Source organism: Megascapheus bottae, chromosome 3 (genome assembly GCF_031878675.1).
Source record: "Megascapheus bottae isolate mThoBot1 chromosome 3, mThoBot2.hap1, whole genome shotgun sequence".
In the NCBI taxonomy this organism is placed as follows: domain Eukaryota; kingdom Metazoa; phylum Chordata; class Mammalia; order Rodentia; family Geomyidae; genus Megascapheus; species Megascapheus bottae.
The window spans coordinates 36,710,301-36,726,458 of record NC_143511.1 but is presented as its reverse complement, the minus strand read 5'-3'; the positions used below and the strand labels follow the sequence as shown (position 1 = coordinate 36,726,458).

General features: G+C 55.7%; 1 protein-coding gene across 1 annotated transcript; it reads left to right on the top strand.

Annotated features, from left to right (window-relative positions):
- The first annotated feature begins 274 nt into the window (after positions 1-274).
- On the top strand, positions 275-14,012 carry LOC150065344 (uncharacterized). Its single transcript, XM_090329353.1, has 16 exons — positions 275-444; positions 945-1,040; positions 1,961-2,154; positions 2,414-4,374; positions 5,031-5,246; positions 5,548-5,651; positions 6,033-6,117; positions 7,757-7,822; positions 8,281-8,367; positions 8,853-8,882; positions 9,013-9,134; positions 9,345-9,428; positions 9,761-9,983; positions 10,161-10,361; positions 11,562-11,676; positions 12,558-14,012. Exons 1-16 carry the CDS (start codon positions 275-277, stop codon positions 13,718-13,720), a joined length of 4,917 nt encoding a protein of 1,638 aa, XP_090185479.1. The 3' UTR covers positions 13,721-14,012.
- The last annotated feature ends 2,146 nt before the right edge of the window (positions 14,013-16,158 follow it).

Genomic DNA, 16,158 nt, shown 5'->3' with positions numbered 1-16,158 from the left:
ATGGGACAGACCAGGGCAGGAAATGGCTAGGACACCCTCCACCCTCATCTCCCTGTGCATCACCACTTTTCCTTCCCGCGTGTGTGGAGGGGGGGCACGGGTGTGTGCGGGAGGGGTGGGGGTCCCTGTGAGTGTCCCTGTGTGTGTTGCTGTGAGTGGTCAAATGTTTGCAGTTATTTGTGTGTGTCCATGAATGTTCCTGTAGTGTTGCACATGGCACTTGAACTGTCCCTGTGTGGTTCTCCTCCAGACTGAAGGGGACTTGTCCCCAGGCATGCCCGATGCCTGCGGGTCAGAGTTCCCCGCGGCAGGCACACTGCAGGAGCAGGTGGACCACCTGGTGCTTGCCCAGCTGCTCGACAACTCCACCTTCATCCACACCTTCTTCAACAGCTACAGAAGGTGTGCAGACACCCTTCAGGTCCTGGACCTGCTGTTTACAAGGTGAGTGCCAATTCCAACAGCACAGGATTCCTGAGCTGCAGTGGAAGCCTTAGCAGTGGAGCCTGCAACGTGGGCTGCTCACACAGACTTCCTCTTTGGCACTTGCCACTGCCTGGGGAGCAAAGCAGGGAAGTCCTCGGCTACACTGGCACAGGCACACATGCTGCACTGTCCTGTCTAGGCCTGCAGGCTCTTCTCTCGGGCTGTGTATCTCTGAGGCCTCCAACAAAGCACTGTCCCTCTTCAACAAGAAGGCAACCCGTTTTCTCTGCATGACCTCGTCCACCTAGATAGAGACAGAGCAGGGCTGGCTGGGGCAAGTGCCAAGGCACCTGTACTCCTAAGCTCATCACCCAGGGGCTACTGTCCTCATGCATGGCACCAATGGGAAGTAGTGCTCATGGAGGGCCAATATGCAGGCAGTGTGCTTGGTGGTACAAGAAGGGCAGACATGGACTGGCTGACCTGGGCTAGCCAGTGATGCTTCAAATCCTCAACAGGTTCAGGACTTTGGAAGCCTCCATGGGCTCCTCTGGACAGACTGACATCCTCCCGCATTCCAGCGAGGATGTCATCCCTCGAAACAAGCTCTACAAGTGAGTGAGTGGGATGAGATCTCCAGCTAGGGCATGCTCCACATTGGAGAAAAATCCATGGGTGTGTGTTTGTGTGTATGTGTGTGTTACTCTCGTGCTCATCTTTATGTGTGTCTGCATGGTTGCCAGTGTGTGCTTGATTTCGAGTGTGAAGGTCTGCGCGTGTGCGTGGGCGCACTCGCGCACACTCCTCTGTGTGTGTGTGTGTTGGAGTTGGGGCTGTGAGTGAGACACGGCCCAATCAGGAGCTCTGAACACCTATGATTATCAAGGGAGTCATGGGATCTGGGCATCCTCGGCAGCAGAGGGAAAACCCCAGGCAAGGGCTACTCATATGAGGACCACTAGAGCTAGAGGCTGGGTCCACGGCTGAGCCCCAGGAGAAGGCATGCTCCCCACACACCTTACCAAGCAGGTTTGCTCAACTCACCATGAGCTCCAAAAAAGGCCAAGACACATCTTTGCTTGGTCAGCGGGCCTGATATGCTGCTAGGGGTGTGAGGGAGAGCTCAGCGCCACGCTCAAGGGTGTTCTGGAAGGCAGACAGCCCTGGTGAGCATGCTAGGAAATGAGGCAGCAGAGCTCCTGAGGACGTGTGTCACACCCCTCTACATATCAGGCCGGATAGCAAGCCATCTTGGAGTCTAGCATGGAGAGAGTGGCCCAGGGGGGAGAGGAGGAAGGCACTGGAAAGAGCAGAAGGGGCCAGAACTGCTCCCAGCATTTGGTCTTGGATCCCTCCTTGGAGTTCCTCTGCCGGCCTAGCTTAGGTTGGCTGGCCAGGGGTGGCACAGCTCAAAGGTGCCCCTGTTGGGATGTGCTGCTCTCTGAAAGGGCAGCCAACATCACAGGGGTGTGAGGATGACCCCGGAAGGGGCTGGCCTTCATTCACACTCTGCTTCCCACCCATTCGCCTCCAGGGCCATCTCCTGCCTCCTGAGCACCTGGCTGGACTACCACCCGCAGGACTTCTTGGCACCATCGCAGCATGCCTGCCTGCAGCGCCTGCGCGCACACCTGAGGCTCTACATGTGTGGCTCTGACCTGGAGCGCCGGGTCTCCCACATCATCGCACAGTTGGGGATCCGGGAGCCCAGCCAGACCGAGGCTGTGGGTGCGCAGCCTGGGACTGACCCACAGCCTGGGAAGGGGTGGAGGTCACAGGGCACCACTGGCTGGTGGAGACCCCGGAAGTAGCCATGGGCTGGGAGCAAGAGAAGCCTGAAGCCTAGCGTGGGTGCTGGCTGCTTGAGCAATAGGCTAGGTGGAAGTTCCCAGGCGGGCAAAGCTCAGGGAGGAGGGGGCTGTGGCGCTTCTCCAAGAGTCCCAAGCAAGCAGGCACGGAGAAGCTCTTGTGTCGTCCTGTCCTGCAGCTCCAGCAGCAGCCCCGCTGGCCGATGATGTAATACCATCTTGGGATCTGGACTCCCGGCCACCAGGGAATGCGTGCCCCAGCCCAGTGGGAGGAGCACCAGCAGGAGCCCAAGCAGAGGCCACATCAACCTGCAAGATGGCCTGCAGGCCTGCGGGAGCAAACCCATCCTGTCAAGAGGAAGGGCCATGTGCCGGGCCAGCTCTGCTGCCCAGTCCTGAAGGGGCAAGAGCAGCCAGTGCTCAAGTGCCTCCAGCTCCCACTTTGGCTTTGGCACCCTGTGCCAAGGGAGCTGCGCTGCCCAGTGCTGAGCTGGAGCCCTCTTGGCCCTTGGCTCCGGAGCCAACTGGGGCAGGAGAGCCAGTGCCAGGTGGGGAGATGGAGCCATGCTCCAGCTTTCCTCCTCCTCCTCCTCTGCTCAGCAGCCAGGAAGAAGAAGCAGACGCCATTGCTGAAGAAGAGCCAGTAGACCCCTTGGCTGTGCTTCCAGGTCTTGAACAAGCAGCGTTCTGTGCTAAGCTGCAGTGGCTTCTGAGCTTGGCCCTGCTGCTCTGTGCCGTGGGAGCCCCAGCTGGGCTGCTCTCGCTGCTGGGAGCACTGACTCTGCTGCTCTGTGCCAGGACAGCACTAGGCTCTTGTGTCCAACCAGAGCCACACTCCAGCAGAGCTTCGGGGGGTGGTGCTGCTGGAGCAGCTGCCTGGAGTGCTGAGCGGGAGCCAGGTGCCAGCTGGGCTCCAGGTCTCAGCCCCAGACGACTAGCCATCGGTGCAGGGCTGCTAGTGTTTCTCATGCCAGCTCTGCTGCTGTTGCTCTTAGGAGGACCCACTGCGGTGCTTGCACTTCTAGGACTACTGACTCTGTTGCTCCGTGCAGTGAGAGCCTTGGGCTCCTGGGCCACATCCGTCCCATCTGCCTCCGTGGCTGCGGAGCACGGGGCTCAGGGAGCATCAGACTGGGGTACTGACAAGGAGCTGGCTTCTACCGGGGCCCCGGTCCCCGACCCCCGAGGACCAGCCTCCAGTGCAGACCTGGAGGTCTTTGTGACCGTCAGCATCTTCTTCTACCTGCTAGGAGCACCCTGGGTCGTGCTCTTTCTTGTTGTAGCACCGACGGTGGGGCTCTGTGTTGTGAGAGCTACAGCAGCTGTGGCACCATCACAGGCCTCTGCCAGCTTGCGAGTGATGCTCAGTGCTGATGGAGCAGCCGCCTCCAGGGCTGCCACGGAGCCACCTGTCAGCTCGGCTCCACCTCTCACTTCTGGAGAAACAGCCTCCGATGAGCAGCCACATGTCATTCTGCCCTTGGCTGCTATGCTATCTCTGGCCCAGACACCGGCTCTGGCCCTCTGTGTGGGAGGAGCACTCTTTGGGGTGCTCTATCTCTGGCGAGCGCCAGCCTCCAAATCCACATCATGGAGTGCTGCCATGGAGCCAGGCTCCACCAGGGCTTTGGAGCTCAGGCCAGGGGACACAGCAGAACGCAGGGGTGACGGGGAGTCGAGTTGCAGCTTGACCCCGGTGCTCCTTCTCCAGGACGCACGGGCATCCCCTGCGGAGATGGAGACGTCTTGCCTCTCGGCTGTGCTGCTCCAGGCTGAGGAGGCAGCAGTCTCCACGGCCGCCATGGAGACACCACACACCTTGGCTCTGCCTCTGAGTGCGCAGGCCACACTGGCTCCTGGGACTGAGCCAGAGCCTCCTGCCAACGTGGCTCTGATGCCCAGGGAAGAGAGGGCAGCTGCCAGCCTTCCTCACCTGCAGGCCTATTCCACCCTGGCCGTGGTGATGGACAAGGCTCCCTCTGCTTCTGGGGAATCTGAGCCGAAGGACACATCACTTCCTGCCCAAGAAGCTTGCCATCCTCCTAGTGCCACCAGACAGGGTGGGCGCAGCCAAGAGTTGCCTCCTGCCTTGGCTGCCCTTCCTCACCGTGTGTCAAAGCAGCTCACGGCAATGGATGTGGTAAGGGGCTGGGCTGGGCTGGAAGTAGTGGAGGCGGGCTTCCCATCCCCAATGCCACCCTGTTTCCTTGCCCCGGCACCCGTGCGTTCTTGCCCCAGCTTGAGCCCTACCATATCTAGCCATTCCTCAAGTGCAATCTCTCAAGACGACATGACACCCCACTCCACTCCCAGGAACTTTGCACAATCAAGCTCGGGGGCAGAAAGTCAGGCAGCCAGGACTTTGGGTCACCCTCTTGTGTGAGGAGCCCAGAGCAGCCCCAGCACTTAGAACGCACACCCCTGACATGAAGGGCACCTGCTGTGTTGCCACGCAGCCTAAGGGGCTGGCCATAGTTTGGGGTGGGTCCTATGCCAGCACTTATGCCAGAGAGAGACGTGCGCTAGCTAGGACAGGGCCCAAGCAAGGTCCTGCCTGGCCAAGCATGCTTCAGGAAGGACTGAGAATATCTGGCATACCACGGCCCTCCCTCTCCCACCCTTGTATCCTGGCAGTCCCTGAGGGCTTAGGTGTGCTGGGGGATGGCACAGCACACCCAGGTACTCCCACAGGGTGGGGGGCCTGCTCCCTGTTCTGAGCTCAGTCTTCTTGTGTGGGGGACAGGGATGCCACTGTGGTTTGTGACCGAGCCTGGTGGCCCTGGCCCTCTTCCCCAGGCACTGTTGGAGAAGGCAGAGCCCAACAACTGCCGGGGCTGCATCTGGTCCCAGAGGCACAAGAAGGGCAATGAAAACTTGGCCCCCACCATCCGGGCCATAGTCACCCAATTTAACAACGTGGCGTCCTGCGTGATCACCACCTGCCTGGGCGACCACAGCATGGAAGCCCCAGACAGGGCTCGCCGAGTCGAGTTTTGGATTGAGGTGGCCGCGGTATGCTACACCATGTGCTGGCACTTGCCATTTCTCTCACGGGCATCTGGGAATTGAGCTCAAAGCTCTCTGTGGAGCCCAGTCCCTCCCTGCCTAGCACATGCTTCCAGGGCCAGCCATCCCCAGCTCACTCACTGCCTATTCTTTGCACTGTCCTGCTCTCAGCTCCTGTGGGAGCCCAAATCCTGACTGGGTAGGCCTAGGGCCCTCTCCAAGCCCTGCCATTCCCAGCAACCCTCTCCTGTCCAGGACCAGAGGTGGCAGTAGTGCCAAGAAACACTCACACAATCTTCATCTTCAGGGTTGCCGAATCCTGAGGAACTTCTCCTCCCTCCATGCCATCATCTCTGCGCTGCAGAGTGCAGCCATCTTCCGACTCCACAACACATGGAGGCTGGTCTCCAGGTGAGCCCCTACCACAAAGGAGAAGCAGGCATCAAACTCACTGTGCTCCAGCCCCAAACATTCAGGCTATGGACTTTGGATGGCGCACTCCTGGCTAACCCCAACTTAGGCAATCCTGCTCAGGCCTCTGGAAGCTCATGTCTGTCTTCCTCGAAACACACACACACACACACACACACACACACACACACACACACACACACTCCACTGTGTCCAGTAGAAGTAGAAAATGTAGCACTCTGCCAGCAAGAAGAACCTGCTCTTGCACCATGGGTCATTGGGGTTCAGCGAAATCATTTGTGGAGACGGGGGAGGCTTGATCCTCCACAAAATGGCGTCTAAACACTCTCAATTCTCACCTTCTCTCTGGCCTCCCTGCAGGATTTCCCTGGTAACACTCCACAAGCTGGAAGCCATCACTTCGCATGAAAACAACTACAGCAAGAGCAGAGACCTGCTGGTGAAGGTAGGAGACTAAGAGGAGAAGCCACAGGCCAGAGGCCCGAGGGGAGGGGCTCACGCAGGAATCAGTACTGTCCTGAAAGGCTTTGTTCAACATCACTTGGGCTTCTCGTTGGAGAGGAAGGCCAAAGAGGAATGTGTGAGGCATTCATGCAGGTCAGGACATGTGGAGGCCTAGGAGGCCTCTGGGGACGGGATGTTGCTAGGAGCCCAATGGGGTCCAGGCATGCACAGGATTGTCTGTTTGGGGGACTCCCAATTACCCAGAGCTCTAGCATTAGGCTTGGGACAACATGTGCTATAAGCCCAAGGGAAAATGGCTGCCTCTCCCCAAACCATGTACCCCACTCTCCAGATGCCTCCCACTGACTCCAGCCCAATGGTTTAGAGGCACTGTCCACAAGAGGACAGCTCTACCCTGCTTCCTGTGGGGCTTCTGAGGATTCAAGAGCATGGAGGACTCACTGGGCTTGGTTGCACACATCCAGACCCACTGTGTCCATCTGGAGCCACTGTGTGGCTCTCAGCTCATCTACACAGATGCTGCTCATGCTCACATCACAGCTGAGAGGTACCTAGCACATAGCTGCAGCTGTGAAGAACCTGAGAAATACTCCTGGACAACCACCACTATCTCCCTAAGAACAGAGAGAGGACAAGTGAGGATGGCTGGTCACAACTAGCCTGGCAGTCAAATCAGAAAGATGGACCCTCCAAAATGGGAAATGGAGTTGTATCTCAAATGGCAAAACAGTAGCCTCAAAGTGCCAGTGTCAAGGCCCACGCACAGTCGCCGAGTTCTGTAACTAGAAATGACTTGAGGAAACTAAGCCACCACCCTGTCATCTTTCATGACACTCTTGCCACTGCCTCCCAGAGAACAACCCCTTCCATACAACACTCATAGAAACTGACCTGGGCCCAAGGAATCTGCTCTCCAAGTTGCACAGAGGCAGACTTTCCTACCTGGGCCTTGAGGACAGGGTCAGCAGACAAAGGAAGTTTTCCCACTTCTCTGGAAACCTACCCTATTCAGCTGAGGAAAGCCAGGACTTTGAGGTCAGCAGGAAGGAGTCTGATATTGCATATTCCCTAACTGGACTCTGATCAGAGTCTCCTGCTCACTTCCTTGGCTGAATTTCAGGGCACTCGACAGGCCATTGCCGCTCTCACCACCTCTTGTTCTTCCTCCTCCTCCTGCTCCTCCTGCTCCTCCTCCTCCTTCCCAGGACTTCAGTTTTCTCCTACTCCTCAGAGACACATAGCACACAGGCTACACCACCAAGACTGGGTTTGGAGTTGCCCAGAGGGGACAAGAAATGAATAGGCAGAGTTCTGAGAAGTCCCTGGCCCTTCATGTCAATCGGCACAACATCTTTGCTGGCAACCAGCAGGCAGGAGAAGCTGAGTCTCCCCACAGACATAGGGACATTCTCCAGATTAGGAAGCAGACAGAGGAAGCCACGCCCCCCAGGGAAATGCCACAGCACTGGGGGGGGGGGGGGCAAGAACAGAGCCTAAGCTAGATTTCACCTGCCAGTTGGTAGGAGCTGGGGTACAGCCCACAAACCATGACACTCCCAAAACAAAGACAATGAAAGGGAAAATCTCGCACACGCAACAGTTCTGCTCAATTCTGGCAGGAGACCTGCAAGTTTACCACCAAGGAGAAGCGCCTCAAAGGAAGTCCCAAGTGGTTGCAAACTATGGTGAGTGACTGGGATCTGGGCCACTTTGCCTGAGAGAGAAGACATACAGCCTAACCTTCCTCTGTGCCCCTTTGACCTCAGTCCAAAGGGTACCCAGGTAGAGGGGTGATTTGCAGGCTTGAACACGCTCACCTCGCTGAGCTAGCTGGCAGTGTGGAAGGGGGAACTGGACTCAGCTGAACCAGGGCTTGGCAGAGTCTGCAGGCGGGGTTGGTAGGCAGGGATGGGCCTGTAATATTTGAATTCTGCCTGTGGGGCAGGGGAGATTTTGTCGGGGGGTGGAGGGGCAGTTTGGAGTGGCAGCAATGGGGAATGTGCTCTGCACAGACCATGTCGCCAGTGCCCCCAGGACACTATGCTCTGGGAGACCCTGTGGGGCTGAGGGCTGGCCGAGAAGCCTTCGGGGATGGTGAAGGACTGGGCCCTGGATCTTGACCATCACACACCCAATACTACAGGTGCAGACCAAGGGCGTTGTTCCTTACTTGGGCATATTTCTAACGGACCTCATAATGCTCCACAGTGCCTATGAGGACGGCCACGATGTGAGTAGCCAGGGCCTCGCTGGGATCCTTGAGCCGCAACTCGAAGTTCTCCCAGACTCTGAGCTCTGGCATTCCTGGCAACCCAAGGCCATGCTCTGAGCTCAGTCCTCTCCCCCTCTGACCAAGGGCTTCCAGGGCCTGCCTAACCACTGAGCTGTGTGTATGCACAGAGCCCAGCTGGGACTTCAAGTCCCTCCACAGGAGACCCTGGGGCACAACTGAAGCCAGGCTTTCCTAAAACAAGCAAGCCCTGTACCCGGAAAGGTCTTTCTACCTCAACACACAGTGTCTGTCCTCAGACAGTAGTGTCAGATACCACAGCACCTGAACTCGGGTTCATTCACCCTGTTCCCCAGCCTCCGCCAAAAGTTCGTCCTACTCGTGTGTGTGCACGTGGGATGCCCAGGCTACAGGAGGCCCTGAGCCCAGGTCCAAAATGGACAGGGGCCCCTTTCGAACTGCATTCATTCCCTTCTGTCTTCTAGGAAAGAACAAGGATGATGAAATTGCACAAGGTGAGCGGCAGCTGAACAGACAAGACAGGGAGGGTGGAGAGCACAGCTCTGCTCTGGAGGGGCCCAACCCACTGTGGCCAGCCCAAACCCCCCTAGCCCTAGCACTTGCCCTTGTGCTCTCCCTCACCAGGAGGATGCAATCATCCAGCAGTTGAAGCTGCTACAACACAGTTGCAGCTACTATAACATCCAAGTGGATGCCACTTTTCTTGCCTGGTTCAGGGGCCTGGAGCGGCTCAGTGAAGAGGCCAGGTGGGTTGGCAGACACTGCTCAAGGACAAGGGCTGGCTCTGGAGTGGGTGCTGGAGAGGCTGAGGTGTGCACCTGGGTGCAGGGGAGCCAACAAACTCCTTGGAGGGACTCAGGAGGGGGGGGGTGGCCAGCAGGCTCTCAAGTCCAGGCCAACTATGGCAGTGGCATGAACAGGGCACTTGCTGACCTCAGCACCATGCCTTGTCTTAGCTACGAGCTCTCCTGTGCACTAGAGCCCCGCAAGCAGAGTAGCAATCCCAGCCTACCCAGACACAAGCTCTCAGGCAGCAAGAAGTAAGTGCATGGGCTGTGGGGGCAGGAGCCAGCAAGATGCTGGGCAGGGACTGGGGAGCCCCAGAGGCAGACGCTGACTTGTCCTTGCTGGGCTCAGAGGCAGCAGCTCTCTGGGACTCGCTGTGCTCCCCTTGCTTGTCTCTGCATCCATCCCTCCAACCCAAAGGGGGGTGGGGGGACCTTCGGGAAATGGGGATTGGAAGGATGCTACAAGGGAGCAGCAGGCAAGCAGGGTCGTGGGGAGCAGGGTCTGGGATGGTGTGGGGGAATTCCCTCCAGCAAGCCAGTCCTTCTCTGAATCCCCTTGCCCACAGCACTCACTTCCTTTTCAGTGCCGGCTCTCACTGCTCATATCAGGACCAGGCCCAGCCTGGCCCGAGCACAGGAAGCAGCAATCTGGACACAGCCGAAGGGCCCTCACACAGCAGTGCGCACTGCCCTGGCCAGGCCCCAACCCAACCACACGCCAGCCTCCGGGGAGAATCCTGTCCACACCAGGAACAGGCGACACCCCGCATCTCCACTCCAGTCCTACCTGGCCAACTAGAGGTACACGTAAGGAGACCTGAAAGTGCAAGCTGCTCGCCTACACAAACCCGTGTGGGCACATTCACCCACACAGACAGACACGCACGCATGCATGTACACACTGTTTGGAAGGTCCCAGACATCCTTCCAGTCTCGGGCACCCGTCGGGTTTCCACCCCTGTCCTGATGTGGTTGTTTCTGCAGATCGGGGCCTGTGCCTCCCTGCCATCTTCAGGGACTGCACGCAGACACGTGACATGCAGCAGCCCAGCCTCTTCTTTGGCCTGCAGCACACCTGAGCCCAGCACAGCCAGCAGCCAGAGCTGGGCCTTAGGAGTGGGAAGCAGCGGCTCCCCACAGAGACTAGTTACCCAGAGGCATGGGGGAGACTCCTGTGTCATCAAGGTGAGCCTGCCTGAGCACACAGGAAATGTGCACAGAGGCATCCTGCTGAGTGGGGCACAGGGGCATTCCGCTGATGTGATGTCTCCCACAAGCCAGTGCACAGCCCTGGGCCCTTCTCCATGTCCTTGCCCTTCCTTCCACAAGACAGATGACTTGGAGTGCACAGTAAGAAACCCGCCATGCTATGCTGGAGGCATTGGACAGTGCCTAGGGCCCCTGCTGACAGGGAGGAGGGAGGAATGATGCTCCCTCACCAGGCAAGAATAAGAGCACACTTGGGACCCTGAGGAGTCCTGAAGCAAGAACAAGGGATAAAGCACAGGAAGTCCTTGGCTGCCTAAGGCACAGTCCACACCTGACCTTCTTCACTTTCCTGAGAGGAAGAGCTATCTAGAGCCTGGAGTCGGGAACAGGGCCTTCCCAGGCAATCTAGTCCATTTCCCTTAGACAACTGGCTGTCTCTCACACACAGGGAAGGAGCAGGGCTAGTAGGCTGCACAAAGAAATCCTGCGTGGCCAACCTACCAGAATCCACCTGGTGGCCTCACAACTAGTCAGGAGGGCAGGAGTCTGGCTGCTGACGACATGGAAACAGCACAATCTGTTTCCAAGTCAACTGGCCCAGCTTAGGAGAAGCCCCTTGCCTCTCCCAAGTGCTCAAGTGAGCAGGAGTCCTGGCTCAACTCTGCTGCCTCATGCTTCCTCATCAAGAGTCCATACCACTCCACCCTGCCAGTCCTCTCCAAGCTACAATGACACTAGCCATCTTTACCAACAGTTGGGAAGCTGTGTCTTCCTTTCTGCTCAGCTCAGAGCCTCAGGAAAGGGAGACAAGGATCCAGGTTGTATCCTCTACCACTACCTCCTCCAGAGCACAGCAGGCCGGCTGGTAGGAGGAACTGGGGCCCTGGATCTGGGCCTCCTCCCTCTCTTGAGTTTCCATGAGTGTGTCTGATGAGTCCTCTTGAAATGCACACTTGATTCCTTAGCCCAGAGGCAAAAGAAATAAAGGGGTTCAGGCTGACAGGTGCTCAGATGGCACACTACTGAGGAGAGTGGGCAAGGCCCATCCTCATGGGGGAGTCCTCTGCTGTGCACTGCAAGGCTTCCAGAGGATCCTTGGACACTGACTTGAGGGAAGACACACACACACACACACTGGACACTGCACCTGATGATTTCTCTGCTATTTGGATGCAGGTGACCAAGCAGGAGAAACTTAGTGACGACATCCTGGAGGCCACAGGGGAACACTGGCCGCGACAGCACAGGCCCAAAGACTTGGAGCTGGTACAGGACGCTTCTGAGGAACTGAGTGAGTCCCATGCAGACAGCCAGGAAGGGAAATGACAGGAGGGGATGCAGGTGGGGGTCATGGCTCATCCGAAGTGCTGGGGGCAGCGGCACAAGGGTGGCCTTTGGGCACGCTAAGCCCAAAGTGGGTACTGCATGCCCAGGGGTTCAGTACTGCCCCTCTTCTGCTGGATATGCCAGACCTTGCACAGTCCTGCCATGCCCTAACTTGCCTGGAGAGGGAGCCGCCCCACAGAGATACCTCAAGTCGGAGGGCAGTGCTTACAGCTGCCAGCGGACCAGCTGGCCGCTACCCTCACTATAATACACTTTTCCACATCATGCTCACATGGGAAACAGGGCTTCAGAAAAAAGAAATCACACAATGGAAAACAACTAGCCAAATCCCTTGATCTCTCTCAGCTGACCGGGGAAGAAAGATGCCCCGCCAGACCCCCAATAGCCAGTCTTATTCCACCAAACATCAGAGCAACAATCCATCCAGTGGCAGCCAACAGAAATACACTTGCATGACAAGATTTAGTGATGTGGACAGAGAATTCATAACAGAATCAAGCCCAGGTGCAGGCCCAGAATGAACTAGAGAGATCTCAGAGATCTCTGGAAAAGTTCAAACCACCTCTGTCACTGAGATTCACATCCCATTCAGTGCAGAGTACAAAATGTCTTAGGAGGAGGACAGACACATAGCCAGGTACAGACACAGAAACACACACAGACACACACGCAAAAATACAGACAAGGCACATCTCAGCCTCCTGAGTAGCTAGGATTACAGCATGAGCCACCATGCCCCAGTTACTGCCTTTTACTTTGCTGCTATGGTCTTGCTTGATTTTTCCCATCTGGACTGGTCACAGTCTTCCTATTTATGCCTTTCAGCTCAAATGAATGTGAAGACTGTGTCTGAGACCCCTGCGGGGCCTCTAGTTTTAGAAGATGAACATGATGATGACGATGCCTCTTCTCCAGTGATTGCTCCACATCCAGAGCACACAACGTCTATAGATACACCGACTGTGATTGAACCACTTCCTATCACTCCAACTCGGGCCGTGGCTACATCTCCCACTTCACCTACTGAGAATACCACCACTCCACCAGATCCATTGACCCGGCATATTGAGAAGCAGCAGAAGAAACCCAACATGTCTGATGAGGAGATCTTAGAGAAATTACAGAGCATAGTGAGTGTGGGTGATCCTAAGAAGAAGTATACGCGCTTTGAGAAGATTGGACACGGTGCTTTGGGAACTGTGTATACCGCCATGGATGTAGCCACAGGACAGGAGGTGGCCATTAAGCAGATGAATCTGCAGCAGCATCCGGAGAAAGGGCTGGTTATTAATGAGATCCTGGTCATGAGGGAAAACAAGAACCCAAATATTGCAAACTACTTGGACAATTACCTTGTAGGAGATGAGCTATGGGTTGTCATGGAATACTTGGCTGGAGGTCCCTTGTCAGATGTGGTGACAGAAATCTGTATGGATGAAGGACAGATTGCTGCTGTGTGCCGTGAGTGTCTGCAGGCCCTAGAGTTCCTACATTCGAATCAAGTCATTCACAGAGACATCAAGAGCGACAATATACTGTTGGGAATGGATGGCTCTGTCAAGTTAACCGATTTTGGATTCTGTGCACAGATAACTCCAGAACAGAGCAAAAGGAGCACCATGGTGGGAACGCCATATTGGATGGCACCCGAGGTGGTAACACGAAAGCCCTATGGACCCGAGGTTGACATCTGGTCCCTGGGCATCGTGGCTATTGAAATGATGGAAGGAGAGCCCCCATACTTCAATGAAAACCCTCTGAGGGCCTTGTGCCTCATTGCCACCAGTGGCACTCCAAAACTTCAGAACCCAGAGAAGGTGTCGCCTATCTTCCGGGACTTTTTAAACCGCTGTCTCGAGATGGATGTGGAAAAGAGAGGCTCAGCTAAAGAGCTCCTGCAGCATCCGTTCCTCGAGGTTGCCAAGCCCCTCTCCTGCCTCATCCCATTGATTGCTGCAGCAAGGGAGGCAACCAAGAACAAGCACTGAGATGCTGCCCACCCCAGGGTCGGGGACATTCTCCCACGCCCTGAATTCTTAGTGTAAGAACGCGCCTGCATCTTGGGATTACGTCACGTAGCAACACGTGCCTGCTTGCAAACATCCTACCACCTGGCCTCTACCCCGAGCAAACATCCTACCACCTGACTCCCTACCCCAAGCAGTTCCTATACCCCACCCCCTCCTGCCTCTCCTGAAGAGGCATATAAACCCCTGTGTGAAAAATAAAATCTGCGGCTTAATCAGGACGCTTGTCTTGCTGCCTTCTTCGTGTCTCCTGTCCCTTTCATTCCTCCCTCTAGGTTCTTGGCCCTAGTCGACGTCCCGCTGGATGGGACAAATGGTGCCCAACATGGGGCCTGGGAGCCAGCGAGGCTGAGGAACGCTGTCTTCCAGGAAAACTTGGATCCAAGTGATTGTGTGACCGGCTCGGAGCTACCCACCCAAGACATCAGTTTCGGTCAACGCTGAGCAGTGAAGACGGCGCAAGGTAAGTGACTGGCCATGGCACAGGTATCATCGTCACAGGAATTGCTCATCTCAGGTTTAAGAGGCCCTCAAGACACAAGGAACTCGCGTTAAAAGGAAAGATTTAAAGGCATTTTTTGATCATGGGGAAGAATTATATCCTTGGTTCCTCAAGGAGGGAACCATTAATGAGATTAACTGGCAGAGAGTTGGAGATTGTTTATTAAGAAGATTCATGTTTTTATAAGAATTTTCATGTAATGATTGCAATTGTGGTCACATAAGGAACATTTTCTGCTTCAAACTATAAATAGTGCACACTTGCACTTGGCCATGTACAGCGTAAATAGCCTTTACCAAATGTGTTTGACAAGGAATTGTTTTTAGGTGGCTGAAATGATCATTGATCTCAAAGATTGCTTTTATACAATTCCCCTACACCCTGATGATATTTTGTTGGTGGCTCAGGACAGGCCAGATCTACAAAATTGTTTTGTGGAACTTTCTAAAGCCTTTCTTAACCTTGGCTTGCAAGTAACTCCTGATAAAAGTCCAGTGACAAGATCCCTTGACCTATTTGGGTTTAAAATTGCAGCAGGAATTAGATTTAACACCTCACATTCAATTTCGTGTTGACTGCCTCCATACCCTTAATGATTTCCAAATCTTCTAGTAGATATTCAATGGCTCAGGCCTCATTTAAAATTGCCTAATAATATCCTTTTGCCCCTCAACGATATTCTGGGAGGAGTCCTGAAGCCTACCGCCCAAAATTTTTTCCTATGTCACAGTGGCATGGGTTCCCTTCTTGCCAGAAACCAACTCAGAGCCTTGGGGAGGCGATTGAATGTGAAAGAGAAACCAGAATGTGGGCAAGAGCTGAGTACACTCTAGACTTAGTTGATAGGACACCCGTGGACACAGGTAACTGGGGAGCAGAAGAGTCAGCAGTAGAGGCACGGCTAGTTGAGTGCTTGGGGCTCCCTGCACGGAGGGCCTCAGAATGCAGAGTGTTCAGGGGGCCTGAGCATAGTCCTGCCTCTGGTGCTCCTTGTTGGCAGGAGGACAGTGCTCGTGGGAGGTGCTGTGCATTCTGCAATGTTGGCTGTGCCTGGAGGTGATGATCCAGACAGCAGTGGGGGAAGTGGGGAATCCCCTGTGCTACCCCCAGGCAGAGCTGGCGTGACCTGGAGTCCCAACATCTTTCCTGGGCCACATACAAGAGATGGGAAGAGACTCAGTTCCCAGGCAGGGGTCCCGGGTCCTGAGCGCTCCTGGCATTGGACTGAGGGGATGGCGACATCTCGGCTCACGCCTCTGCCCTGCAGGAGCTTCTCACACATTTGGTGTGTGGCAGCCCACAACAGGACTGCTGACTATCTCACTGTCCCTCCTCCAGCAGAGCTGAGGATTCCTGAAGATGACAATGGGTTAGACATAAGCAAGTCCTTGGACCAATGGGATGTGGTCTTTCAGGAGAGGACCTCCCCACAGAGGAGGACCAAGAACAAGCGAGTCACCTTCACCCACCAAGAGAGGGGGCCAGACACTTAAGAAGGCCTCCCCTTGGACTGGGCTGGCCCAGGCCACCCCCTACCCTCCACTGACCTTCCAGCCTCAAAACACAATCTTTTCCACACAGTCCACTCCGCAGTGGCACCGTGGACCAAGCCAGGAGCCATCTTCCTTGGGTTCTAAATCCAGGATCCCATCAGATCTTTCCTAGCTGATCCCCGCTGAGCTACACATGCTTGTGGCACAATGTCCGGGCCACATGTTACTTTCGCTTGCCCTTCCATCCAGGATAACCTCACCATCCTTCCTAGAAAACCCTCCCCAGATGACAGAAGACGGTTACCACGCATTCCTTTCCTCACACAACAAATCTAGGATCCAAATGTGGATCTTTCAATCCACAAAGTTCTACTTCCACCAGAAGGAGGACTGATACTGGACAT